The sequence below is a fragment of the Ambystoma mexicanum genome, chromosome 6p, assembly GCF_040938575.1.
Source record: "Ambystoma mexicanum isolate Mex_15411 chromosome 6p, UKY_AmexF1_1, whole genome shotgun sequence".
NCBI lineage: Eukaryota > Metazoa > Chordata > Amphibia > Caudata > Ambystomatidae > Ambystoma > Ambystoma mexicanum.
In genome coordinates, this window is record NC_090935.1 from 436,248,497 (window position 1) to 436,275,269 (window position 26,773).

Here is a 26,773-nt window from a genome sequence, read left to right on the forward strand (position 1 = left end):
TTGTCTCCATTAAATGGCATGTCCAGGACCCTCCACTGGACCTGTTTCCCATCAGGCGGAACCCTGTGTCCGCAATGTCCAGGGCCAGGGTTATGGCATGGTTCGATGCCACCTCACCTTCTGAAGGATTTCCATTGCCTCTACCCGCTTGTCCTCGGGGAGGACATCCAGGATCTGAGCCATTTTGTACTATAGCTCCCGGTCGTGCCTGGCCAAGATCGCTAAGGCGTTGGCTGCCTTGAATGTTGTTGCTGCTGAGTAAATGACTTTACATCCCACGTCGTCCAATTTCTTCCCCTCGCCTTCTGGGGAAACAGAGGTTGAGGATGACGGGTTGAACGACTTCTTCCTTGCCGCAGCCAAGACCACAGAGGCTGGTGATTGTTGCGCCTGCAGACATTTGGGTGCAGACTCCGGCACTCAATATTTCTTCTCCAGACAGTACCTCTTTGCCGGTGTCGAGGAGGGGTTCTTCAGAAGTGCCAGCCCCTCATGCCAGACGTCGTCCCGGAGCGGTACCAACAGACTAGTCTTCCTTTTCGCCTCCCGGCGTTGGTACAGGAAGTCTTCCTTTTTCTTCTCTTTTGGGGGGTGAGCTGAAAAATTCTGATGCACAGGCAATCATGGTGTGGAAGGATCCCACTTCATCCAGTGGAGAAGCCCTTGGTGGCAGAGAGAGTCCACCGTCGTCGTCAGTGTTTGTCATAGCTGTGTCCATCCCTGTGCCCCTAGGGGGGCTGGGCAGTGATGGTTGGAGTGGAGCCATAGGGTGCTTCTTCCTTTTCTTCAGCAGTGGCGGCCCCAGTGTCAATGGGGTCGTCGTCGGTGGCATTGCTGATGGTGCCTTCGGCATCCTCTTCTGAATCTCTGACACCAGTGTGTGGAGAGTCGAAAGAATAACCTGCGACAGGTGACAGGTCTCTGGGAGGTGCCTGGGGGATAGGGTCACTGGGCCTAGTGCCTATGTCGTCACCCCCTACCTCGTCATCATTGTCATCATCGCTGTAGCTGCCGGTGGGCGGTCCCTCGACGTTCTCATCATCGTCGTCATCACCCATCTTCTCTGGAATGGTGTGGACGGAAACAACGTCTTTCTAATCAGACAAAGAAATGCCTGTGCCCTGTAGTTCTTCCACTCCCACCCTTTCTTCGGGTCCTGAGGGGTCAGCTTCGGGCTGAGGACTAGTCCCTTTCACCTTCGAGAGGGTGGCAGCAACCATCTTGATGGAAGAGGACGTTTTGGCCTGGATCACCTGGGCCTTAACAGGCAGGATGAACACCATGTCCTGCTTGGCCTTCTCCGGTTTCTCTCACAGCTTCCCTGGGGTAGCTGACTTTCTCTTCGAGGAAGAGCTGCAGCGATGGCTGGAGATTGAGGCTGTTGGAGACGATGAAAGTGCGCCAATCGTCGGAGGACCCACTTGCGCCGCGGCCCCTGGCAGAAGCGGACTTGCGGTGCTTGGACTTGTCTTGGGCCCCCACGGATGGAGGGCCCTCAAAGGACTTAGAAGCCCACTCTGGCTGGCTGGATCCAGGTGAAGCATGTCCCTGTTGACCACATGGGGTAGAGACCTTGGTCTTAAACCACGTCACCAGCCGGATGTGTTGATCCTTCACGTGCGCTTGGAGAAGCACGTCAGATCTCACAATCTTCTTCCTTGTGTGTCAGATGTAGACAATACAGGCACTGGGAATGCTTGTCGTCCATGTAAACATTCCGCAAACCGCAGCTGTTGCACAGCTTGAAGAGGGAAGCTCAGTCCTTCTTCTCTCCGACATGATTGGGAGCGGTGTAGGCCTTCTTCTGGACTTCTGAAAACTTCCAAGAAGAAACACTCTACGATTTCTGCCCTTGAGGGGCGATGAAAGATGCCGAAAAAAAAAAGGTCCCCATTAATCGGATGGATAAATGGTGGAGCACACAGGCTCGATTGAACCAAAAACATTGTTTTCCTACCAAAAAAGCACAAAAAAACGCAGAAGCTCAAAGAGCACAACGCGAGGACCCCCAACACTTGAATGGGTGGTAAATATCTGAAGATGGCTACCAGAGGAGGGACTTAGGGAGAGGGCAGTCATTGGCTGTGGGCAGACCCAGACCTCAGTGATTGGTTTATAGGAGAAAGACAGTTTATAAACGAAAGTGAAACTGTTTTTTCTTTTAGAGAGGATTCTCGGCCTGACGACAGGGAATATTCGGTATCACTACATATTATCCCCACCAAAAATATTGCCGTATATCTGGTCGTCTGGAACGGCCATAGGCGATCTTTTTGGGGGGGATAATTTTTGGGGTTTTGGGGAGCAGGGGTTGCGGGGGTCTCCCCTGCTTGTTTAAAAATAATACAGGGGTTGCGGGGGTGTCCCCCGAAGGTTACCTGCCTTATCAACGCAAAAAATATGGCGATATTTTCATATGGCGATATTTTTGCAGGGATATTAACAGATGGAACCGAATATTCATGAGCATGTGAATCCATGCCAGACCTCCTGCTGGAGAAACAAGATATCTACAATGGCTGAAGAGTAAATCTATTCTTTGATTTGTTGAGAAACACTCAGCAGCTACAACACCTTAAGGAGATCAGGAGTTACTGAGCATGAAAATCGAGGAATCTATTCGTCACTGGTCATATTTGAATGTGTAATGAAAGGCAGATGAACTCAGACCATGTGTTGTCAGTTGTGGGAGGGATTGAGGAGAGTTATTTTATAATCGTTGTAGCTGCAAACCAACGTGTGAAATCAAGATGTAAACATGGATGCCTGGCTTTACCGCTCTGGGCCATTTTCGATCCCTTTAAAGATGGAGAATGGGCATGAAGTGGAATTAAGGGTTCCATTATGCTTTCCTCATCCGTCTTTGAAGTGCCCTTCACTTTACGCCTGCATGAGAGTTTCATGCAGATGTAAAATGAATGGATTCCTATGGCAAGCTCCTCCATTTAGTACCTGATAAAAGCAGGTGTATTATATTGGAATCCATTGTAAATTGCATGTGCAGAGCATAATTTGCAGGCCACAGTTATATGTTTTTACAAAAAAGAGCATACAATCAAAGAGTAAAGTTGATACGACCTGGATTTACTATTTTGTGCATGCAGTGGACACAACAACATGCAAGTGGTAACATGGTGTTTCGCTGAATGTAGAACACACTTTGTTTACCATCTTAGTGATCCAATTTTAAGTGTTATAATTTCTTTGTGATTGTTATATCTCAACACACCCCATGCACCCTTTTACCCAGACCTACATCAGTGGTCTGCATGGTGGTGAGAATTGTGTACCATTTTTCATCAACATTAAGAGACGTAGGTAACGAAACATGAGTTAGGGTAGGTGTTTCTGGTTCCTCTGCTGATTCAGGATGCTGGGATAGTAAAGATGTAGGTGTCTGACTAAGCGATTGCAGTCTTTTCCCTGAATTATCACGTATATCTGATGTAAAGTCATGACTAATAAAAAGCAAATGCAACCATTATGCTTCATGTTAAATGCTGCATTCCTGAGAGACATTTATGACTATTTCCAGCATGTGTAATTTCTGTTCTGGCGCGTGTTTGGGTCCTTTGAAAGTGCATAGGGAAAATGTGTTCTGCAATAATGTAATATGATTTTGTTTAATACATATTGCGACACCTTGCTTTGAATGATAATTTGCCACTTAAACCACAATAATGTTCTCTTGATTATGGTGTGTATTTAAAAGAACAACTATATGCAGATTTGTGCTTAAAATTGTTAAACATTTGAATGACGAGATTTGCTTTGTGTATAAGGTGTTGAAGTACAGCTGTAGCGAGTATACTATTATTAAGCATGGAGGACAATTGAGGAAAGGGATTGCTGCATTTGAAGCTTAATGATCGATTGAATAATCACGGGGATTGGGGAAAGGACTGACAATGTGGTAAGTGGGCACCACCCAGTAATTCTACAACTCAGAACAATGACATGGTTATTTACAGATATTTTGGTCACTTCAGAGCCAGCCTGAACTTAGAGAGCATATCCAACTCACAACTATGTCTTGGCATGTATCCTATCAGAAGCTGCGTGAGACCATGCAGAGACCCACTTCATTCATCATCCAATTAGATATGGGTCCCCATAGGTCAATAATTGATGTGGTAGGCAGTATTCGTGTGGGGAAACAAAAGTGCACACACAGGCATGGGTATTCGTGCAATGCATTCGGGATACTAAAATCCCTTTTCAGGGACCTTTAGCGACTGTGTCTTTAGGTAAGAGACCTGGAATAAGGTGGATACTCAAAACATGCTACCAAATGCATGTCTTTAGTGTGATGAAGAACTTGGTAGGGACATTGAAGGAACGCCTTCTGCCTCCCACAAAATGTTAAAGGCCAAGAGCCGGTTACGTTGCTCATGCTACACCAGGTCAATATCACCATGTATCTCCACTCACCACAACTCACTCCCACACTCTCCGGGATTGCACAGCCAAAGCCCCGAACAGTTCCGGACAGCTAACCTGGAAAACCTGATTAATATCCCCCATAAACCCCCACGCTCTGCATATTGGTCTTGTGCAAGGCAATCAGCCGCTCGCATAGATGTGCCGAGCCTGCGCGAAGTCCCCTCAAAGTACGAAAAAGTCAACCCAGTAGGTTGCATGAATAGACAGAGGGGGTTTTTTGTGCGGTTTAGCCCGCAAAGTCCCAATTTATGGCGCAAATAATTCCCTTTGTCAGGCCCTGCATCTGTATTGAGATCAAAATTCAAGGACAGCGATCTCTGATGTTATGATAGTGTTTAGTCAATGGGGAAATTACAGCCAAACACCAAACATGCACCCCACTATGTTGATACCCGTTTACATTTTTCGGTTATTGATTTTATGCTCGTGAGATTTTTTTTTTAATACCAGCAGTCTATGAATATTGGAAGAACCATTAGAGTAGCGGAGAAGGCGCAAAGGGATAGAGTTTGGGGCTGGCCTCAGGACAGACAGCTTAGCCTTCTAACTGTACCTGAGAAAACAAATATAATTTGGTACCTTCTTCACGCCAACACTCAACTTGTAAAGCGTGGCCACACCACATCACCACATCCCTGCCGCACGTTATTTCTTCTTGCAGTAGTATCACTCTCATTACTGATAGGCGCGGCAAGCAAGTGGAGATCTTCTGCCAGTTCTTTTTGCTGAGTCCACACCCAGGGAGTTAATAACCAGTGGTTTGTATGCGGCCACGGTGTATATCTCTGGATTTTCTGATTGCATTCACAGCAAATATCTAAATAAGGCTTGCTCTACACCTTGCAAAATGGCAATAGCATTTTCATAAGCGGAACCTTTCATTCATTTCCAATATACAAAACGCAAAGCGGGCTTCGTGTAGCAGATGTTTATTAAAACTTGAATGGACAATTAAAGAATTAAGGCTCATTTGAAAACCAATAGAATCAAACGAAACATAGCACTAACATACATTATTAGTTATATCTTGTGTATACAGTACAACATGCAGGATTATACATTTACAGTTCAACAGCAGCATTTGACATGAATGTGGAATGCTGTGCATATATGTTATATCAAGAGATATTTCTGCATGTACGTAAGGCAAATGTCTTGTTCTTCAAGAAAAGAATTGCTCTTATTGCTTAAGACATAACAAATAAAATATGCACTATTACATGGTAATGTTGTTCATTAAAAAAAACAGTTGTTCTGGAAGCATAGTTGTAAAACAATGTACTTGGCAAGAGAAGAGTTTAAATAAAATGTATGCACGGATTTACATTACTGTAGTTAGAGCTATAGGAACAGGTATAGGTACAATATCAAATAACATGTTGTTTGTAGATGCATTGATTGTAAAAGGCACACGGCGTCAATAGTATACACCCAAGAGTACCCAAATGATTAAAAACTAAAAAGGCAGCAAGTACACTGCTTGCATGTCGTGCCAAATAAATGCAGTGCTTTGGTGTTCGTAATAACTGCATTAAGGAGCTAAACAGGTCCATGTGATTCTATAAAGGGAATTTCTTTGAGGTGCAGGTTTCCTCAGCAAAAAAACGCCGGAGAAATGTTCATGGCTGTTTGCGTTTTCAATCGCTGAAACCGTAACAATGTTTTCATTATATTTTTATATTTAAACTAAATCAACTTGAGTCTTTTAACCAAATTGATCCATTGGCCATGTTGCATTTGAATAGATATAGAAATAATCATCTACATCAACTACATTTGAAACTGTCCCAAAATATGCCCTGCACCCACCACCTCCCAACATATGCATCTCTTGCACCCTGAAGATGAGATAACCTCTGGAAACCAGAGTGAATGACTGATACCTCCAATTTGCAACAATGCAACAATGCAAAAAAGAATCAAAATCGAACAAACCGGCTTTCTGCTGCTTGTCCCCCAGGGAACAGATCAAGCCATTCGTCCAGGGCAACAACAGAGCAATGACACTGTGTTCTAAATTCCTAAAATGTAGTAACTGTGTCCGAAGATGCCGAGCAGCAAATGCTGATTTATGTGACTCTTAACTTGACAAATCATCAAAAAGTCCCACTTATATATATATATATATATCATAATGCATTTCATGTATTCAAAACATAAACTGAACAGTATGAAAAGGAATAAGGACATGCCCAAAACTGCACTCAGCCATTACTTCAACATACATGAAAATTACATAAGCATTTAAGAAATCTTAACTCAAAGCAGTGGCGTGTCCAACTGTTTGTGTCTCAGCACATTGTATAGGCAAAAGGTCTGACTATGCAAATTAAATGAGAACAAACACAAAGACTTACAAACATTATCACATTGAAGGACGCCACAATGTTTTCCAGTGTTTTCTAAAATAGACTCATGTTGTACTCATAACCTTGTCCTATCGTCCGATTATCATAGTTAAGACCGGCATCTGAGAGTACATGTATTACATGCGAGGTATATATGTATAATGTGTGTGTGTATTGCAGTGTGAATGCCTCTGAAACAGTACTATTGGAAACAATCTCTGAGCATATGTCCCCAGGCACTTCCTTCATAAAAGTATTTCTACTGACCTTCGGGTGCAAAAAAAAAAAATGTATTCCAACAATAAAGTCGAAAACCCGAGATGATAAAGTAATAGTTCATGATGTATTACTATATATCGAAGGCGCCGATAAATAAATGAGTGGCAACACGACAGCAATCATTTAAAGCAGTGTGGCCTGTGTAGGCTACCTAAAGCTGTAGCAAGCATGACAGAAGAAAAGAGCATAGGATGTACGGAGAAAAAAAGAAATGCCCCAACAGGGAACGTGGCACAAGACCAGACAAGAAATAGATGGATGGAGGAGTATAGAGGGCTGATAGCGAATGGCGAGCACGACGGATCATGCCCAGAATGCGACCATCTGCCATTTAAGATCTCAGATGCAGACATGTATTCTACTCAAGGAGCTTCAAATAACGTTCTGGAGTCTAATACCACCAAACCAGTCACCTCGCAAAATGTTCACTGATTATCAAACCATGTTAGGCTTAACAAATCGGTCCCACATTATAATGTTGAGGGGCGCCCAGATTACCAAGCTAGGAATGTACTCGCAGTTGGGAGGTGTATTATTTTGGGGTAGTAAGACTTTGGGGTTGATCTATTTTTACAGTGATTTGAATTGGAAAGAAAGTGTCCAGATGTTTCTTTTGAGATGAATTATGAGGTTGAGGGATTGGGGGGCGGGGCATTCTGGCATGACGAGAAATAGTTTAAAGTGCTTCATGTAAGCTGCTTCCACATTCATCAGGAACGCAATCAATGAGACCAGAAAGAGTGGCGATGCTGCAAGACAAGCGACTTAACTGCGCATGTCTTCTGTGTGAAATGTGAATGATGGGCTCCTCAGACATATTTACAAGGCAAAAAGAAATGTTGTAGAGGAATGCGAAGGTTGACAATCCCTGAGTGACTTAATACTTGACATAGGTTTCGACAATCCCTGAGTGACTTAATACTTGACATAGGTTTCGTAAGAACCATGGTCCAACCCTAATACTGGGCAGGTTGCTGCTTAGGAAAGCTTAGCCAGGGACACCCTTTAATACCACGTCACCAGGGGCATCACATTTCGGTTCTGGGTTTCGGATTTGATGCATATGTTCTTAAGTCCATGTTATTCAATTAAAAGGACCCATACCTACAACACACAGAATTCAACTGATGAAGAAAGAACAGCCCAGGCTTAGGTCATAGCGTGCCCAAGGACATGTAGGTATCTGGTACCCTTCGGCACTGATGACTCCGCGAACCAAAACTGCAGCTTGACATGAAAGGTGATGAGGATGTCACTCGATATATGATCATTCCTTTATGTAACCGCGAATGGCGGGGTGAGGAGTTTGTTTCTTGGTTGTAATCTGAGAATTGATTTGCTGTGGGCTTAATATGATGGCTGCCAATGGTTTTCTAGAACCTCTAGATATCGTGGGAAACTGTCAATGAAGGGTGTGTTCAGATAAAGGTGCTGACTGGTTCAATGAACCTTGAATGACTGATTGCCTATCTCCATGACTGTGGACACTGTGGCCTGCAGAAGGGCACGCGCACTCATTTGTGTAAAGGCTTACAGAACAATCGAGTATAAATAACATTCTTATAATAACCTCAAGTGACACAAGTCCAGGCAATGTCGTGATGAGCAGATTGCAGCAAACAGGCTAATCTCTTGAGTGCACGTGCCGTTTATTCATTGTGCAGCGAAACATGGAGGATGGCTACATTTTTGTACACAACGACATTACTTTATAGATTAAGATTTCTTTGCTGGAGAGATTTTTGATATACTCTTTTCCAGCAGCAGCAGTATTTCCTAAAGATGGTGAACACTAACCGACTGAGTTATCCAGCATGGAAGTGATCTTGTTCACTTCTGAAGCTGGCAACCATGACAACAATGGTCATCAGAAATGGCGACTGTTAAGAGAGACCTTTTGGGATATCTCACCTAACAAACTACTAAAATGTGACTAAGTATCTTTGATAGCAAAGTGCGTGAGAGTCAGCACAGAGGTCGAGAGGTGAAAGTCTGTGTGACATGGAGCCAACTGCTGAGCCATCCAGCCCTCGCAGTGCTAAGCATTAACCAGCCTTTTATGGATGTCAGTCATTACTTCTCATCTCCATCATAAATCCGGCGCAATGGCATTTTAATGAGTTACTCAGGGCAATGACGAGTGACATCGAATTGAATTGGATCAGCAGAGCAGAAACACAGCTTTCTGTGTGTTTCACTGGGTAAAGAGCCAGATGGCAAGGCAAACACAAGGCACACTTGACAGAGTCCGTTCAAAGTCTGCCCGACACACCAATGTCCTGATTTACAGACATTTTCACGTGGGAAAGTCCCATGGAAAGCATTTTTGTAAATGATGCCCTAAATGTGCTGTTAAAGCAAAAAGTACTCAATTGTGCAAAATGTGGGAGTGCTATGTTACCATTTTCCCTGTTAGGTTTTCGGGAGTTCCAGCACTTTGAGCAATGTGCATTACTTTCATTATTACCCTTCTTTAGGATATAGTTACACACTTTATCAGTGATCGAAGTGCCTGCGTGCCACTTTAAAATGTGTTTTAATAGTTAACACACTTGCATATTCTTTTTCTCACCTACTCAAGGTCTATTAAACACTCTGAGATAACATGGGTAATGCCATGGAGGCATTATAAATGATGGTATGCTAAAACTCATGATGAAAAGGTCTTCTTTAATTGTGAGCGTTATTATGCCAGAATGGATTCATAAGGGCTTGACAGAGAAAAAGAATAAAAAGCTTATGAAATGCCACTGATTATAGGGCAATTATCATTCGTTTTTAAAGTTAAGTGTGTAGACAGATAGGTTATAACTTAACTTCTCCAGCATAAGATCTTTCAGATGACGCAAAACCAACATGGACAGAGCATAGGTTGGAATGCATCTCATTGCTACAAGTGTTGTATATAATTTCACCTGAACCGAGTCTGGCCTAATCGTTGCCATTTTACTTTAGTGATGTGTCCGCCCAGTCTGGTCCTACATTATACGAACAAGTGAATGTGGTAAGAGTTGTCCGGAGTGCAAATATTTTCAGAACAGCAAAGTTTACACGAGACCGCCTAGATTGACACTACGACATGTGCAGGAAATCAGCTAAATGAAGTTGTTCCGGGGTGATCTTGAAGTGAAAGGCCAGGGTATTATACCAAAGCCATACGTCCTGCAAGACCCTGCCTCCACTTCCTGCCTAGTTGACTTATATCCAGCACTAGACATATGCATGCATACTGCTGACTTTACATTGTCCCTGGAATGTAGGTGCATGTAACAGAAATCCACCTCCAGAAACTGCAGTAGGAGACGAGAGAATCCTTTGGGAAATTGAAATATGCAAAGTATCCCTGCAGCCTTTTGGGGATACTACGGTCCGGTAACAGGAAGACATGATTCAGAGTGAACTAATTATGCACAGTCGTTACAATTACTCAAGTTCCTATAGGACTAGAGCATGAGCTCGGAAATACAGAATCCCATGATGCTCCTCAATGAGAGCCATGGAGCTCGCCAGTTTAGGCTCACTTCCCCTGCTCTCAAGGCCATATAAAGCAGCAGTATGGAAGGGCTGCCATGCTTAAATAGTGCAGGTAGCGGGGATCCACCAGGAGCAGCAAACATAGCAAAGTTCTCAGCGATCCAAGGAAAAGTTGTGGGCAACACGCAATTCAAGGGACCCACTCAAAGCCACACAAGGGTAATCCCAACAGGACACCTGACCCCAAAATTATAGAAAACAAATGGAATCCGAGTTCAGAAAAGTAAAGAATGGAAGGAATAGCACAGGAAAGAAAACTTCAAAAGAAAAATAGAATACTGCAAATCAGTTGCTGGGTAATGGGAGCCCTACATTATTGCCTAGCGTCATTTCATAGTGAAACGGGGGCACAACAAAAGGTAATGTGTTACAGTGCACAGAGGCATTGCTAGGGGGGGGGCTAAGGGCGCTATAGCCGCGGGTCTTTTGGTTGTAGCCCCGGTTAGAAGCTCAGGGGTTACAACCAAAAAGCTAGCTAGCCCTGAGTCCTGACGTTAGCGTAGCCCGGGATCTTTTCCAGACCTAGCAACACTCTTGCAGTGCAACATGGAAAATCCAAAGCAGAATCCATTTACAAAATGCCCTGACTTTTCAGATCCTAGAATGACGGTATGGAAGCAGCATTAAAGTGCATTGGTGACCTTACAATGATAACAACTTTGGCCCCTTTTCTTAACATTGAGGACATGCGCTCTGTATAACTATTACTTCAATCCGACATGAGTTTTGGTCTAACCAGTTAGTTTAACTTCCATGTCTTTGCAGAAAAACGAACATTCGGCAGAATGACTAAAATACTGAATACAAATGCTGTTCCGCATTATACGTTATACTTATTAGAATATTAATGTTATTAGTAGTACTATTACAATCATTCATTTAATATTAAGAGACGTGTATGATTACTGAGGGATGCTCTTTTTTCAAGTAGCATAGTCACTATTGTTATTGTTATGAATGTATGTATTAGTCCTATTTAAAGTACATGACTTTAGATTAAGCAGCTTTCACATCCAGGAATGTGTTTGTGGTTTCCATACATTAGGGAAGTATCAGTAAGAACACATTGGCTGATGTTTTAGGGCAGTTTTATTAGCAAAACTGTGGACATTTGATTTCCGCGTATTCTGTCGCCGCTCAGGAAAAGGAATGGTGAAACAGCCTTATGCCTTATGCCACTGATTCAACCCACTGGCTTCGCACATAATGAGGCACCAGCATGCACATTATGCTGGCTCCTTGCTGTTTCCAGATGCGCACGACGCCTTCGGTCAATCTGGGAGCCCCGGAACTGTCGGGTCTCCCCGGAACCATATGGCTACAGGGGTGCCTTCTATGCCCCGGATGAGGTTACATCTGTTACAAGCCACAACACCTGTTTACTTAATATATTTTTGGGAAAACAGCCAAGACTGTGTACATGTAGTCATGAGGGGCCTCTGCCTTTCTGAACCCCACTCGGTGGAACGCCTTGTATTATGGTGTGCTCCATGCGTGCAGACGTCATCGAATTACTACACATGGCTGTTGCTTCAAAGGTAGGCCTATCTTATACAATGGGCCTGATTTACAACGCGTTTTTCAATGGGTGTTTCCCATTGAAAATAGCCTTTGTAAATCGGGCCCAATATGTATTAATTTACTTGGTTGCTTTGTACGGTGTTGCCTGGAGATGAACCTGTTCCAGAGTCCACACTTTGCAGTTACTGGGTGGAAAGTGACTGCTATCTACCTACATAATGACTTGACCTTCACTGCAACATCATCATTGGATGTGAAGCAAAAGGGGTTGTTGGAATTAGTCTACAAATAGCGTGTTGTTGTTTATCCATAAACATAAATGTACTACACAAAATACCTTAGTTGCTGACCAGAATATCCCCACAAAACAAAACGTCCTCATTGTGAGTTCAGCAGTGTGGTCAATGTGTGGCCACAATTCCGTGACAGCCAGGGGGTTTGCCTCAAGCATATAGCGGTTGGTAAATCTCTCACATGACCAAAGATCAGTGGTTTACCACAGTAGAATTACCGCTTGCAGTAAATCTAAAAAAAATCCCCATGCAGCCCTATAGAGTCCTTGATGGAGATCAACACTGCCTTTCCACCACTGATATTCTAGTGGTAAATGCCCCCGACCAATGACAGTAAAAAAGCTTGTCGGTAATGATTACATTTCAGCTTTAGTTTATAAGTCGGCACCAGAGGCATAGCCAGGATTGTTTAACAAGGCGGGCCTGAAGCTAATGTAGTTAATGTAGTAGGGCCCACCATAGGGGCATTAGCAGCTGCACATTTCCACACAGTGCTGCTGAGTGGGCATTTACAGATTTTGAGAGGGGCTTGCCCGCTCAGGCCCTACCTTGTCTACGCCTCGGGTCGGCACCCACTCATGTACAGAGATGTGCAAATCGCCTGTACACGGAGGCTTTTGTATCTGCACCGTCGTCCCTATGTTGTTTGCAATGAAAAGAATCAATGGTGTTTTTATGGTTACGATTAAGTCGTCACTGGGCAGACTGTATGGTTTGTATCCCTAAATGCATTATTTATTAGTGCTGGGCAGACAGGGCGCACAACTTCCCCAAATGGTCTACCACTGAAGAAAAGGGGTGACTTGCGAAACAGCTTCAATAGCTGAACTGAAGCCTGGGAAATGCTTTAAACATATAAGGTAAAATAAAGTGCAAGCATGCGCATTTCTTTCACTCGTGGTTGTAACAGCTGCGTAGTCATCAAATCGAGTACTTCTGAGAACACATGTGTGGATTTCTGCTGACAAGCTGATTTCTGCAAGGAAAAAAAAGAAACATTTCAGTACTGGTGTTCCAAAAATGGATGAAAAACACTCTTTTAGTGGAACAAGGAATGAGGTATTAAACTATGAATTTCGGAAAATGTAATTGGGCTCGTATAGACAGACAATCAATATTAACCACAAAGATATATCCCACGCTCGGGGAGCGGAGAAAACAAGAGGATGATTCACACAGTCACAGAAAAACACACTATGCCAGAAGATCAAGAACGCACAGCCTGCCTCCCTCCCGTGTCTACTCTATATACACCGAACCCGGTCAACAGTTCTGTTAACCCAAGGCTACAAGTCTTCTATTTAGTCATTATCCCCAAACTTTCCCTTGGAGATCAAGACCGTGCAGCCTTCTTCCCTCCCTCCCTGTCTACTCTGTATACACCGAACCCGGTCAACAGTTCTGTTAACCCAAAGCTACAGGTCTTCTATTTAGTCATTATACCCAAATATTCCCTTGGAGATCAAGACCGTGCAGCCTGCCTCCCTCCCTCCCTGTCTACTCTATATACACCGAACCCGGTCAACAGTTCTGTTTATCCGAAGCTACAGGTCTTCTATTCAGTCATGAACCCCATACTTTCCCTTGGAGATCAAGACCGTGCAGCCTTCCCAACCCCTTCCCCCGTCTACTCTATATACACCCAACCCGTTCAACAGCTCTGTTTATCCAAAGCTACAGGTCTTCTATTCAGTCAATATCCCCAAACTTTCCCTTGGAGATCAAGACCACGCAGCCTGCCTACGCCCCTACAGGTCTTCTATTCAGTCATGATCCCCATACTTTCCCTTGGAGATCAAGACTGTGCAGCCTGCCTACAACCCCCCCCCCCTACTCTATATACACCGAACCCAGTCAACAGCTCTGTTTATCCAAAGCTACAGGTCTTCTATTCAGTCATTATCCCCCAACTTTCCCTTGGAGATAGTCTATGTTTTCAGGACACTGCAGGTACAGTTATATTTTGGCTGTTCAGCTACGAATATTTCTCAACATAAAAAAACTCTATTCGTGGAACCTTTGGGCATCTGAAAATCTGTCATATCCTCTACGTCACCTTCGAGTATACAGTTTCTTATTCCACAGGTACGTTTCAACCAGCACGTTTTATCTGGACACCGGGTTGTATCCACCTTTAAACAGTGCACAGTTCCTCCTGCTCGTACCATGCCTTGCCTAGGTTCTATAGCACCATGTTTGTAGTTTACACTATACGAAAATGAAAGGATCGCTTTCCTGTTCGGTGACCACTAGAACTTTACCTGCAACCTTATACCGCCAATAATGATCTATCTACCTGTGCCCTTTTGAGGAATCAGTTTTGGAATTTGTCAGCGAGAGCTGCGTTCGGCAGCCTCTTTTCCCCGGCCATGTCCAAGTAAAGAGATTAGGCGAGGGGACCTGCAGAAAACTGAAAATTCCCTGCAGACAGGAAGTGGTGGGGTTATCATCCGGCTTCTAAAGATGAGCTGTGCAGAATGTGAGCACCGAATAAGGTGCACAGGGGGGAAAGAGAGGTAGGTTGTCCTGCTGCCTGCATCACACTGTGGAAGGTCTGAGAATCAGGTAGCAACCCAGGACTCCAATACAGAGGACAATAAGGACAACATCCTGCTATTGCGAGGACACCAGAGATAGCTGAAGCTTGATCAATGAGCAAAATCCTCGACTGAAACCAGCTTCAAACATCTGCATGGGAGTGGAGTTAGAGAGCAACACGTAAGAAAACCCGAGAAGAGCTTAGCAGGAGAGTCCACAGGAATACATCTAACAGGGATACAAAGCTGGGAATTGGGGAAGGAAACAGAAAGGCCTCGGCACTGGACTCCATGGGAACTAAGCTATAATCCAGTGAGCAAAGCTACCTAGAGAGACCTTCACCAGGGGGACTGAGGACACATGGAGAACACAGACTGCGAGAAGCCATTTGCTGAATGCAAACACTATACGCAGGGATACAGATTCCAAGGCCTAGAAGGAACTAAGAGACATGATTTCCTGGGTGCAGTTGCTGCAAGCATGCATAGTGCGATTCCCGGAACAATATGAGAAAAGCCGCTTGCTGAGTGGTAACAATTCATGATAGGAGAAGGAGTGTAATCCTGAAGGATGGGATACAGAGTTCATTTCCCAGAACCAACTTAGAGAAGCCATTAGCTTCGTGCAATGCTGCATGATGGGATATGCTGTGCAATTATGAGAGCGAATGGACAGACATATTTTGCTAAATGGCAACCCTGTCTATAAGAGTTCCCTAATACACAATAAACTGAGGAAACGACACTTGACAAACATTGTAGGTACTGAATATCAATCAGTTCCTTACTCCAGAGGCATCTGTGATAGAGGCACTTGCCAACCATAGTGCATGCTGGTTGTCGGAGAGCCCAACTCCTCAAGCATCAGAGAAAACTATACTTGAAACACACCAGCTACATATCAGTGATGACGAGTCTCGAAGTTGTGTTGAACTCTTTATACGCCATCAAGATTTCCAGGCCGCTAACTGTATTAAATTGTATTACATTTTATGTCCACCTAATGTGTGCCTTGGATTGTGATACACATTCCTAGAGTATCTAACAACCAGGACCCAAAACATATCCTGGCGCTCTATGCACATACTCGATCTATAATTTCATATACCTATATGCACGCGTCATGTATCCATCTTAGATAATACTTTTGGAAGTCACATACTCATATCTGTTTTTTTCCAATCCCCTGGACCAAGTGCTTGCTATCCGACGATGGATCCGTGCATTTACAGTGGTATGCAACTGGCTCTTGATTGTGGGTGTATTGGTGTCGTACCTGTGCCCGACAGCGCTTTCTGTGGCGGCTGCCTATGTACCTCTAGAGATTTTAGACCTGGTCTGTTGCCCTGCACCTATGTTGTACCTTGAGCTGGCAAAGCCCGGTGTGGGTGTGGGAGTCCTCTCGAAAGTCTATGGTCTTTTATTTCCAAGAATGAAGTGTGATATGTCACCAGGACGGGCACAGTCGAAGAGGAACGCCCAAACACATTTTACTGGTACCATGTGGGGTTCCCATTCCGTTGTAGTCCCTGTGGTGGCCATGTTTGCTTGTCATGTGGCCAGCCCCCATCCCACTATGACTGGCAGCCCCCATCCCACTATGACTGGCATCCCCCATCCCACAATGACTGTCAGCCCCCATCCCACTATGACTGTCAGCCCCTTTCCCACTATGACTGGCAGCCCCCATCTTACAATGACTGGCAGCCCCCATCCTACACTGACTGGCAGCCCCCATCCCACAATGACTGGCAGCCCCCATCCCACTATGACTGGTAGCCCTCATGCGCACTATGACTGGCAGCCCCATCCCACAATGAATCGCAGCACCCATGCACACTATGACTGGCAGCCCCCATCCCACTTTGACTGGCAGCCCCCATTCTTCTATGACTGGCAGCCCCCATCCCACTATGACTGGCAGCCTCCATCCCACTGTGACTGGCAGCCCCCATACTACTATGACTGGCAGCCCCCATCCAACTATGACTGGCAGCCCCCATCCCACGATGACTGGCAGACCCCATCCCACTATGAATGCCAGCCCCCATCCCACTATGACTGGCATTACCCATCCCACAATGACTGGCAGCCCCCATCCCACTATGACTGGCAGCCCAATCCCACTATGACTGGCAGCCCCCATCCCACTATTGATTTATTGATTGATATTTTATTTCTATCGACCCACTATGACTGGCAGCCCCCATCCTACAATGACTGGCAGCCCCCATCCTACAATGACTGCCAGCCCCCATCCCACTATGACTGGCAGCCCCCATCCTACAATGACTTGCAGCCCCCATCCTACAATGACTGGCAGCCCCCATCCCACTATGACTGGCAGCCCCCATCCTACAATGACTGGCAGCCCCCATCCTACAATGACTGCCAGCCCCATCCCACTATGACTGGCAGCCCCCATCCTACAATGACTGGCAGCCCCCATCCTACAATGACTGCCAGCCCCCATCCCACTATGACTGGCAGCCCCCATCCTACAATGACTTGCAGCCCCCATCCTACAATGACTGGCAGCCCCCATCCCACTATGACTGGCAGCCCCCATCCTACAATGACTGGCAGCCCCCATCCTACAATGACTGCCAGCCCCCATCCCACTATGACTGGCAGCCCCCATCCTACAATGACTTGCAGCCCCCATCCTACAATGACTGGCAGCCCCCATCCCACAATGACTGGCAGCCCCCATCCCACTATGACTGGCAGCCCCCATCCTACAATGACTGGCAGCCCCCATCCTACAATGACTGCCAGCCCCCATCCCACTATGACTGGCAGCCCCCATCCTACAATGACTTGCAGCCCCCATCCTACAATGACTGGCAGGCCCCATCCCACAATGACTGGCAGCCCCCATCCCACAATGACTGGCAGCCCCCATCCACTATGACTGGCAGCCCCCATGCGCACTATGACTGGCAGCCCCCATCCCACAATGACTGGCAGCACCCGTGCACACTATGACTGGCAGCCCCCATCCCACTATGACTGGTAGCCCCATCCCACTATGACTGGCAGCCCCCATCCTACTGTGACTGGCAGCCCCCATCCCACTATGACTGGCAGACCCCAACCCACTATGAATGCCAGCCCCCAACCCACTATGACTGGCAGCCCCCATCCCACAATGACTGGCAGCCCCCATCCCACTATGACTGGCAGCCCCCATGCACACTATGACTGGCAGCCCCTTCCCACTATGACTGGCAGCCCCCAAGCCCAAAATGACTGGCTGCCCCCATTTCACAATGACTGCCAGCCCCCATCCCACTATGACCGGCAGCCCCCATCTCACTATGACCGGCAGCTCCCATCCCACTATTGATTGATTGATATTTTATTTCTATCGACCCACTATGACTGGCAGCCCCCATCCTACAATGACTGGCAGCCCCCATCCCACTATGACTGGCAGCCCCCATCCTACAATGACTGGCAGCCCCCATCCTACAATGACTGGCAGCCCCCCATACCACTATGACTGGCAGCCCCCATCCCACTATGACTGGCAGCCCCCATCCCACAATGACTGGCAGCCCCCATCCACTGTGACTGGCAGCCCCCATGCGCACTATGACTGGCAGCCCCCATGCACACTATTACTGGCAGCACCCATGCACACTATGACTGGCAGCCCCATCCCACTATGACTGGCAGCCCCCATCCTACTGTGACTGGCAGCCCCCATCCCACTATGACTGGCAGACCCCAAGCCCGCAATGACTGGCCGCCCCCATTCCACAATGACTGCCAGCCCCCATCCCACTATGACTGGCATCCCCCATCCTACAATGACTGGCAGCCCCCATCCCATTATGACTGGCAGCCCCCATGCACACTATGACTGGCAGCCCCTTCCCACTATGACTGGCAGCCCCCACCCCACAATGACTGGCTGCCCCCATTCCACAATGACTGCCAGCCCCCATCCCACTATGACTGACAGCCCCCATCCCACTATGACTGACAGCCCCCATCCTACTATGACCAGCAGGCATTTCCAAGTGTGCCTCACCTCCTTGATTTAGTTCCCTTTTTGAGCTGTAGAATGCTACACCGCTTGTATCCCCATTTTTGTTGATTTCCTTATTGATCCTTAATGATTTGTTGCTTTGTCAATGGGATCCAAGAGTGTGTCGTGCTTTTTGCTCCTCCCGAGTCTGCAAAAAATTACTTTTAAGGTTATAAAGGTTTACACACTTCATGTTTAATGACTGTGCACCAATCTTGGGTTATTCCATCTGCCCACGGCCTCTTTGATGTGGTGCCAGCAGCTTATGCACTAAGAAATGCACAGGACTCCTTGTCCTGTTAAACCAACAAATGTTGCTCACCAGCTCCTGCTTGCAAATATGGGGACCGTTTTGGTTGTTGACATGTTTTCTTTCCATATCGGCCTTGCCTTAAAATCCTGCTCTGCATTTGTATGGTCTCTCTTTGGGTTGGGACATTTGGTGGAGCACACCACTACCATTAAGTGAAAACCTGAGCTATGTGTTTTCACCAAAAGTACACAATAATTGCATCAGATATGAGGGAGAAGGGAATAGGCATAGTATACGCAAAAGTGTATGGATAGCATGGTAAATGGGAACATTTGTAGCATGAATACACCAACGTACAATTTGGTAAATTGTGTGTAAGTATGTCATGTCTTCCAAATAGATCTTGTTTAGCAAAATGTTGGCCATTCAGACGTTTTGGTGTATGTGTCTTTAAGTGTGGACCTTTAGAGTGAGCAAACATGCCTCATTGACTTTGAGAGAGGCATCCTTAATCACCCTAACTGTGCCCACATGCCCTCCCCATGTTTAGATGGGCTGTCAGCACTCTTCGAGCACTCTTCTCCCAACCTCCTCAGCAGTACATCACTGGTATCCCCTTCCCCACTATGCATATTTTTAATACGGATGAATACTGATCAACATGGCTTCCTCTTATGTTCTAGTACTTTTTCATTATATCTACCTTTCTCATCTTGGCTGAGCATCAACCCATGGCTGTATGGATCCCTTTTGTGTTTGATTAGGAACTAAATTATGAGATTGGAAGTCCGCCTCCCTACTTACCCCACAGTTGCTGGGCCGCGTGTTGTACACAATTTCTCAATTTCCCTTTGTGTTTGAGCACACACTAAATTGTACATATGAAAATCTGCCCCCAACCAGTCCCACATCATACAGTTGCCTGCTACCTGGTGTAGTTGAGGGAGAGAGATCAGTAGCAATAGATACATAGAACAGTAAAAGTAAAACGGTCTTGAAAATAAAATCTGTCTGTCCACGAGAGTTTGAATGAGTAATTAACTGGCTTTAAAGTGGAATAAGTTGTGGACAACATCATGAAAGAGATTTAAAGTGTCAACACTGGCACATATTTGAGCTCAGGCAGCATGAAAACGTGTTCTTCAGGGTCATCCCATGTGTGATATTGACGTTACCTGCTGTGCTATGGATGTTTTCTTTGAGGAATTGCAGTGCCCATCGTCGATAGTGGAATCTCGTCTCTTTTGTACATGCACCATGTTTTGTTGTGTTTTTTACTTGGCACTCCTCTATGTCTGGTGACTTTGGAGGCGCAATGCTGCAATTGTTTAGAACCTAAATAGTATTAGCACACGGGGATTTTTATTGACCTCCTCACAACCAATTGGAATGCTCAGTGTAGTCAATAACTACTGGTATTGATTGCATTCTAAAAATTCTGACTCCAGAAGCAGACAGGGAAACCACAATGCAATTTCCACAAAAGTTTTCATTCAACAAGATGCTTCCTTTCTGGGAGGACTGTTTTCACAACAGCATCCTATTTAACACGCCAGAGAGAAAAAACATGGGATTATGCTTTCAATTTGTTATAGATAAACTGTTTACTTTTACATGACACCTAATTCATGCTCATGTTAAGCCCACTCAACATCAACCGAGTTTGCAATTAAAAAACGTAACTCATAAAGATAAGCTTGCTATTTAAACACTACAAAATAAAACCACATTTAATTTGCTAGCTCAGTTTGTCTATTTATTTTACTTACTATTAAAGTAACATTTTTATTTCGGCACCAAAGCTCAAAAACATGTTTTGCTGCTACCACCAAGTGCTAATAATAGCCTTTCAGACCTGAGGAAGGGGGTCATTATCACTGGGTAAAAAGACCCTTCGCCATCTTATATACTTGTAGTACATTGGATACATTTACTGGTTTAGATTCATAGCTAAAACGGTTTGAAAATAAAAGTTTCTGTATTACTGTATTAGAGTGCTTGTAAACTGTACAAATCTACCACAAAGTGTTACACCAAAACACGATTAATATTATTATAGGGCCTTGAAGTATTGAGAAATGCGTCAAACCTCAGCTAATTTTTTACACATACCTCACCAATGCATGTTTGGGACAGACCCCAACACATGCCTCAACTAAAAAGGCTTCTCAGGCAGGTACATCATTTCACCAAAATGCCAAGGGTAGCAGAAGTGATATCCCAGGCCCCTTGTCCTCTTACGACATCACAGGAAGTGGTGTCATTTAACCCCACCCCAAGTGACATCACAGGAAGTGATGGCACATGACCTTTCACCTCTTGACAAAACAGGAAGTGGCACCACAAAGCATTGTTCCTCAGTACACTAAGAAAAATATGGTTGTGATATCACTGATATATAATATACATTTCATACAAGAATGGATCACCATATGTAGCGTTAATATCAGTGTGTATAGGCCCATATCACCAAATTTCTGTGAATGTAAGCAGAAACCCAACACAACAACATGCACTATTGTGCATCACTCAGAGATAAACTGTAAACAGACAGAGCATCTCATAGAGGCCTAAAGCCCAAAGCACAAACATCCAGTGCCTGCCAAGTGTCTGGCCACAGAGTGGAAACAGAAACTGACGAACACAAGCCCAACCAGAAGACAATCAGAGGCTTTATGATATGGTAAATCATGTATAGCGCGCCTGTAGTAGTGTACACAAGTGTTTCTAGGCGTGACAAGACAAGGGAAGGAAGACAGAGGGATGACAAAACAAATGATCTTACTAGGCCTTGTATCATTCAGATCGTGAAAGTGTGATACGCAAAGTGCAGGGGGGATTGCAAGGGGATGGAAGGTCGAAGTGCAATCAGTGCAGCATTGCTCTGAGTAAGTGCATCCAGGGCAGCATGGCCCTGGCTAAGTGTAAGGAGGCAGGTAACTGTGGGGTTCGAGATTTAGCCCCTAAGTATGCGGTAGGCCCGGAGGCAGTGCAAGGGATATTGGTCATGGAGGTGCCTGGTACCCAGCAAGACTCTGAGGGAAGCTAGGCAACCAGTCAGCGCAGCAGACAGGTAGGTCAGCAGGGGAGAGAGAGAGAGAATGCAGAAGCAGAAGGTCTTGAGCAGCATTCGGAATTTCAGGTGGTGCGACTCTTGTTTGAGAGGGGCAGGGAGGCCATTCAGAGGGAGGCACCTGCAGAGTAGATAGATATATCCCCCAGTCTCTGCCTGGAAAAGCGTCTGACCGTCAAAGAGTTGGAGGTAGCTGAGCGAAGGGCTCAAGAAGGCAGGCATTTTGGAAGAGAGAGTTGGATGAAGTGTGGCCTCGGCCCCAGAAAGCCTTGTGGACGATGCAGAGGGTCTTATACTTGATCCTTGCAGCCACCGGGAGCCAGTGGAGAGATTACATTGTCCTACAGGTGAAAGAAAATAGTGATCAGATCAGATTAAATTGGAATCTAGGCTTATATTTGTGGATTTAAGGGAGTGGTTCCTACAGAATATAATAATGACCTTAATGGGTTAAACTTGTATGGGTTTTGATTCATCCAGATGCTTACCGCCTGCATGCACTGTTTAAAATGGTCCACTGTGGCACCCAGGACTACCTGGTTGGCATCAGTGTACACATAGAAGGTCTGGCCAAATGACTCGATAAGATGTGCTAAAGGCTTTGAAGAATAATGAGCTTAAAGAGAAGCCATGTGGGACTATGCAGGCTATAGCACATTGTGCTGGCTTATAAGGGGTAGGAAGGAGTGCCACAGATTCGACCCAACTGGACTAAAAATATGTCATCTATCCGAGAGCTTTATTTCTGTTGTCACATTTTCAGAAATGCCCCAGGAGAATAGGATGGTCTACAGCATCAAAGGCAGTACAACGATTTTTTTTTAAATGAGGGACCCAACAAAGCTGCCATCAGCCACTTTCCCAAGATCATCTAAAGCCAAAATAATAACTGACTCAGTACTTTGGGCAGGTGAAACATTAACCTGTAAGTCGTCAAGGAGAGCATGATCTTCAATAAAAGATTGCAGTTACAGATTTGCCACTGTTTCCTTAGGCGTTCCATGATTTGGCAGCTGAGATGTAGGAAGAAAAATAGTTATGTCTTTGGAGTTAAGGAAGGGCTTCTTTAGCAACTGTATCACCAAATCAGATATAAACATTGAGTGAATTGGTGCTGGAGAGTAGGAAGTATGAATAATCTTGCAGTGATCAGCAACTAGCAATGTTTGGGCTTCTTTAAAGATAAGTGGTGGACAGGGTTTGAGAGGAAAGCTGGTAGGCCAGCATGTTGCCATAATGCTTCTTAGTTGTGTCTCAGAAATTGAACCGAAAAATACAAGCACTGGCAAAGCCGACAGTTGTGAAGTTTGTAGTTTTTCATTACATTTACATAAGAATGTACTTGAGTGCCAAACATGTCTTAAAATTAGTAAATGCAGAAAAATAACATGAGTAATCAACATAGTAGAAATACGTATGTTCAAGGCAGTGTACAGAAGTGTTTTTACTATGTTTATTGCTAATGGGACTGGTCAGCAAAGACTATGTTGGAACATTTTAAGGTAAACATGGCTAGGGTGGCAAGGGTACTGGTGGGCCTAGATGGAAGGGAGAAGGGGTGAGCTAAGATATAGGTAGCAGGCAGGGATCAGCATGAAAGGCATTCAACAACTAGTATTAGAGCAGTAGGCAGAGGTGAGCGATGCTGGGTTAGTGGAGATATGCAGGGGGTGTAGTATGGGTAGTTCAATGATGAGTATGGAAGTGAGGGTGGACATGGGTAATGTAGGGAAGGTCGGGGTAGACTGGGATGTTGTTGTATGGGGATGTGATACGATTAGTGGTGGTGTGCAGAAGTGAACTAGGGTGTGTGGGTTATTAGGAATAGGCAGGGGCGAGGTAGGGTGTTTATGGTAGGATGAGTGGTTAGGGGAGAGACAGAGAAATTGTGGGTAGAGTGGGGTGAGGTGGGATGGGTGAGATGGGTGGATGCAGAGTGGGTGAGGTGGGATCAGAGTAGAATGGACATGAAAGTTGAGTGAGGTCAGAGAGGGGCAAGGAAAGATGGATGGTATAGATTGGACAAGTGCAGCAGTGACTGGGAGCTGTGGGTACAGTTACAATAGGGGGTACAGTGGGGCACTGTGTTAGAGTATATGCATATGGGTGTTGTAGAGTGGTGGTATAGAGTGTGGCTTTGGGGCGGGGTGGAGGTGTAGAGTGGTGGTATGCAATGACAGGGTGACCTGCTATTTGAAATGATTTAGGGTGGTATGGGGGCTGGTCGTGCAAATTGATATGTTGCTGTAGAGTAGTGGTTGTATGCAGTTGTGTTGTCGAGTGAGGTTGGGTGGAAGTGGGTTGTATTGACAGTCTAGAGTGGTGGTGTGGAGTGATGGGCTTGTGGCCTAGGGGTGTAGAGTAGGGGCATGTAGTGGCATGGCCTGGGGTGTGATGGTGTGGGGCGGGGGTGTAACAGTGTGGCGGTGTAGAGTTGTGGAGTGTGTTGTTGTGACATGGAGAGGTGTTTCGTGTGGGGGAGATTAGTGGTGTAAAGTGGAGTGGGTTGGAGTGGTAGTGTGAAGTGGTGATGTGGAAAGGTGGTGGATGTGAGTAGTGTAGCCTTCAATATCACTAATTTTCCGATGACACACAGATTTACCTACACATCAATAACCCAACAGATTTATTAGAGAATATCTTGGACTGAATGATTGAAGTCAAAAGTTGGATGACCACTATTAGATTACAACTCAATCCATCTTAAACTGAGATGATTCTATTTGGTTCTAAGCACACACGAAAGGATCTATCTAGGTTTACATCCTATTCGGTTTTCCAACTTGCTTTGCTCAAAGAATCTTCTTGGTTTTTGGCAATCTAATCTAGGCTGTGAGTCTCAGGTCGGGGAGGTAGTTTTGGGCCATTTTCTCCTATTACGAACAGTATTTCCTTACATTCCTGCAGTGAACTTTTCATTCATAGTCAATGCATTAGTTAATTCTAAACTTGATTAGGAAAATGCCACCATGGAGGGAATTTCGGAGCAAGAGCTGTCCCGCCTTCAGATGACACAACATGCAGCGGTTCGATTGATTGTCTGCTAAAGTTCTCTTTGATTTCCCAACTGTGTACATTTCTGCATTGACTGCCAGTCAAGCAGAGGATCAAATTTAAGATTTTGGGCTAGGTCTTTTAATGCCTGCATGTTCTTGCACCACGTTATCTTTCTGAGAGAATTCAGGTGTTTCATCCAACACGTACCCTTCACTCTATCCATTAACAGTTGCTCGTTGTTCCTACATCCTGCTTTTTGCATTGTGCTTTTCTGTTCAACACCCTCAACTGTAGAACACTCTACTATTGTCCTGTGCGCTATGGACACTTTTTTCACTGTTCTGCAAACCACTTAAGACTCACCTGTGCATCTAACTTTTAACTGTCCTCTCTGGTTTGCTTTCTAACTTTTTAAAATAAAATATGCGCCCAGGTGTGGTTGATTGCGCTCATGTTTGCGCACAACAAATACATGAGTAATGGAGGAGTGGTATGAAATGCTAGTGTGGTAGTGCGGAGTGGGGTCTGCAGTCAGAGTGTGGTTGTGTTAAGTGCTGAATTATAGTGGGGTGTTGGAGTGGTGGTGTGAAGTTGGCGGTGTGATGGTTTGGAGTGGGGATGTTGAGTGGTGGTGTCGAATCATGGGTGGGGTGTTGTGTGGAGAAGTGGTGGGGTGGATTTCTGGTGTTGCAGTATGGAATGGTGATGAGGATAACTGGTGTGGTGGCATCGAGTGGTGTTGTGGAGTGGTGTGTAGTGTTAAAAACCCCAAAGAAGTCCAAACGACCCTGCCTCTAATTCAAAAAGGCCCAAAAGCAAGCCACACAATGGTAGAAACTGGCTAGAAACCAACCAACATGAATATGAAGTAGTCAACATTCATGAAAAGAAAATTCAGACATTACCAGAGAGTCTCTAAGAAAGAATGCAGAGCATGCATCTGACCACAATGCTAGCCCATTTGTCTGAACTAAGTTGCTGAATGAGAGAGGCTAACCAGGAAATAGTTTTGCTTGCAGTGTGGTAGTATCTCTAGCCATGTGATTCCTAAAATATGTGAACAATTGGGCATTGTTTTCCTGTTTTCGAGTGTTGTTTTGATTGCCAAGTTACTTCCTGCACGGATATCTGTAAATTGTCAGCAGTACTGCAACCATTCTTTTTCTATGTTATGAGTCTCAGCTATGGCACACAATCTGCTGTTCCAATGGAGGCCAACAGATGTCCTCATAAGAAATCACATGAACTCACCTCAGGGAAATGATATTACCCTGATTAAACTGTGATAAGTGAAGTGCCTTGGCCAAGTGGTCTTCCAGTCTATTTTCATGTGTTTTCTCTCTGTGTCAAAAGTGAAAATATACAGTGATCCGTAGATGTAGAGTTTAACTACATAGTTTCTTTAGGACCCAGGTACACTACTGTATATAAAAAATGTAGTGAGATAATAAATTACCCC

General features: G+C 45.1%; 2 protein-coding genes across 2 annotated transcripts in view; one reads left to right on the top strand and one right to left on the bottom strand.

The window, feature by feature from the left end:
• Positions 1 to 5,356: 5,356 nt before the first annotated feature.
• EMB (embigin) overlaps positions 5,357 to 26,773 on the bottom strand; it is a 247,742-nt gene continuing 226,325 nt past the window's right edge. Inside the window, exon 11 of the mRNA XM_069627247.1 lies at positions 5,357 to 13,394. The gene's annotated coding sequence lies outside the window, so the exon portion shown is untranslated. The remainder of the gene's footprint in view (positions 13,395 to 26,773) is intronic.
• Positions 16,580 to 17,869, top strand: LOC138510731 (proteoglycan 4-like). The gene has a single exon (XM_069626483.1). The coding sequence runs from the start codon at positions 16,580 to 16,582 to the stop codon at positions 17,867 to 17,869; it is 1,290 nt and encodes a 429-aa protein (XP_069482584.1).

What these genes read in the sequence shown, in the direction of transcription:
- LOC138510731 (XM_069626483.1), top strand. Translation starts at nt 16,580, where the DNA reads ATGACTGTCAGCCCCCATCCCACTATGACTGTCAGCCCCTTTCCCACT.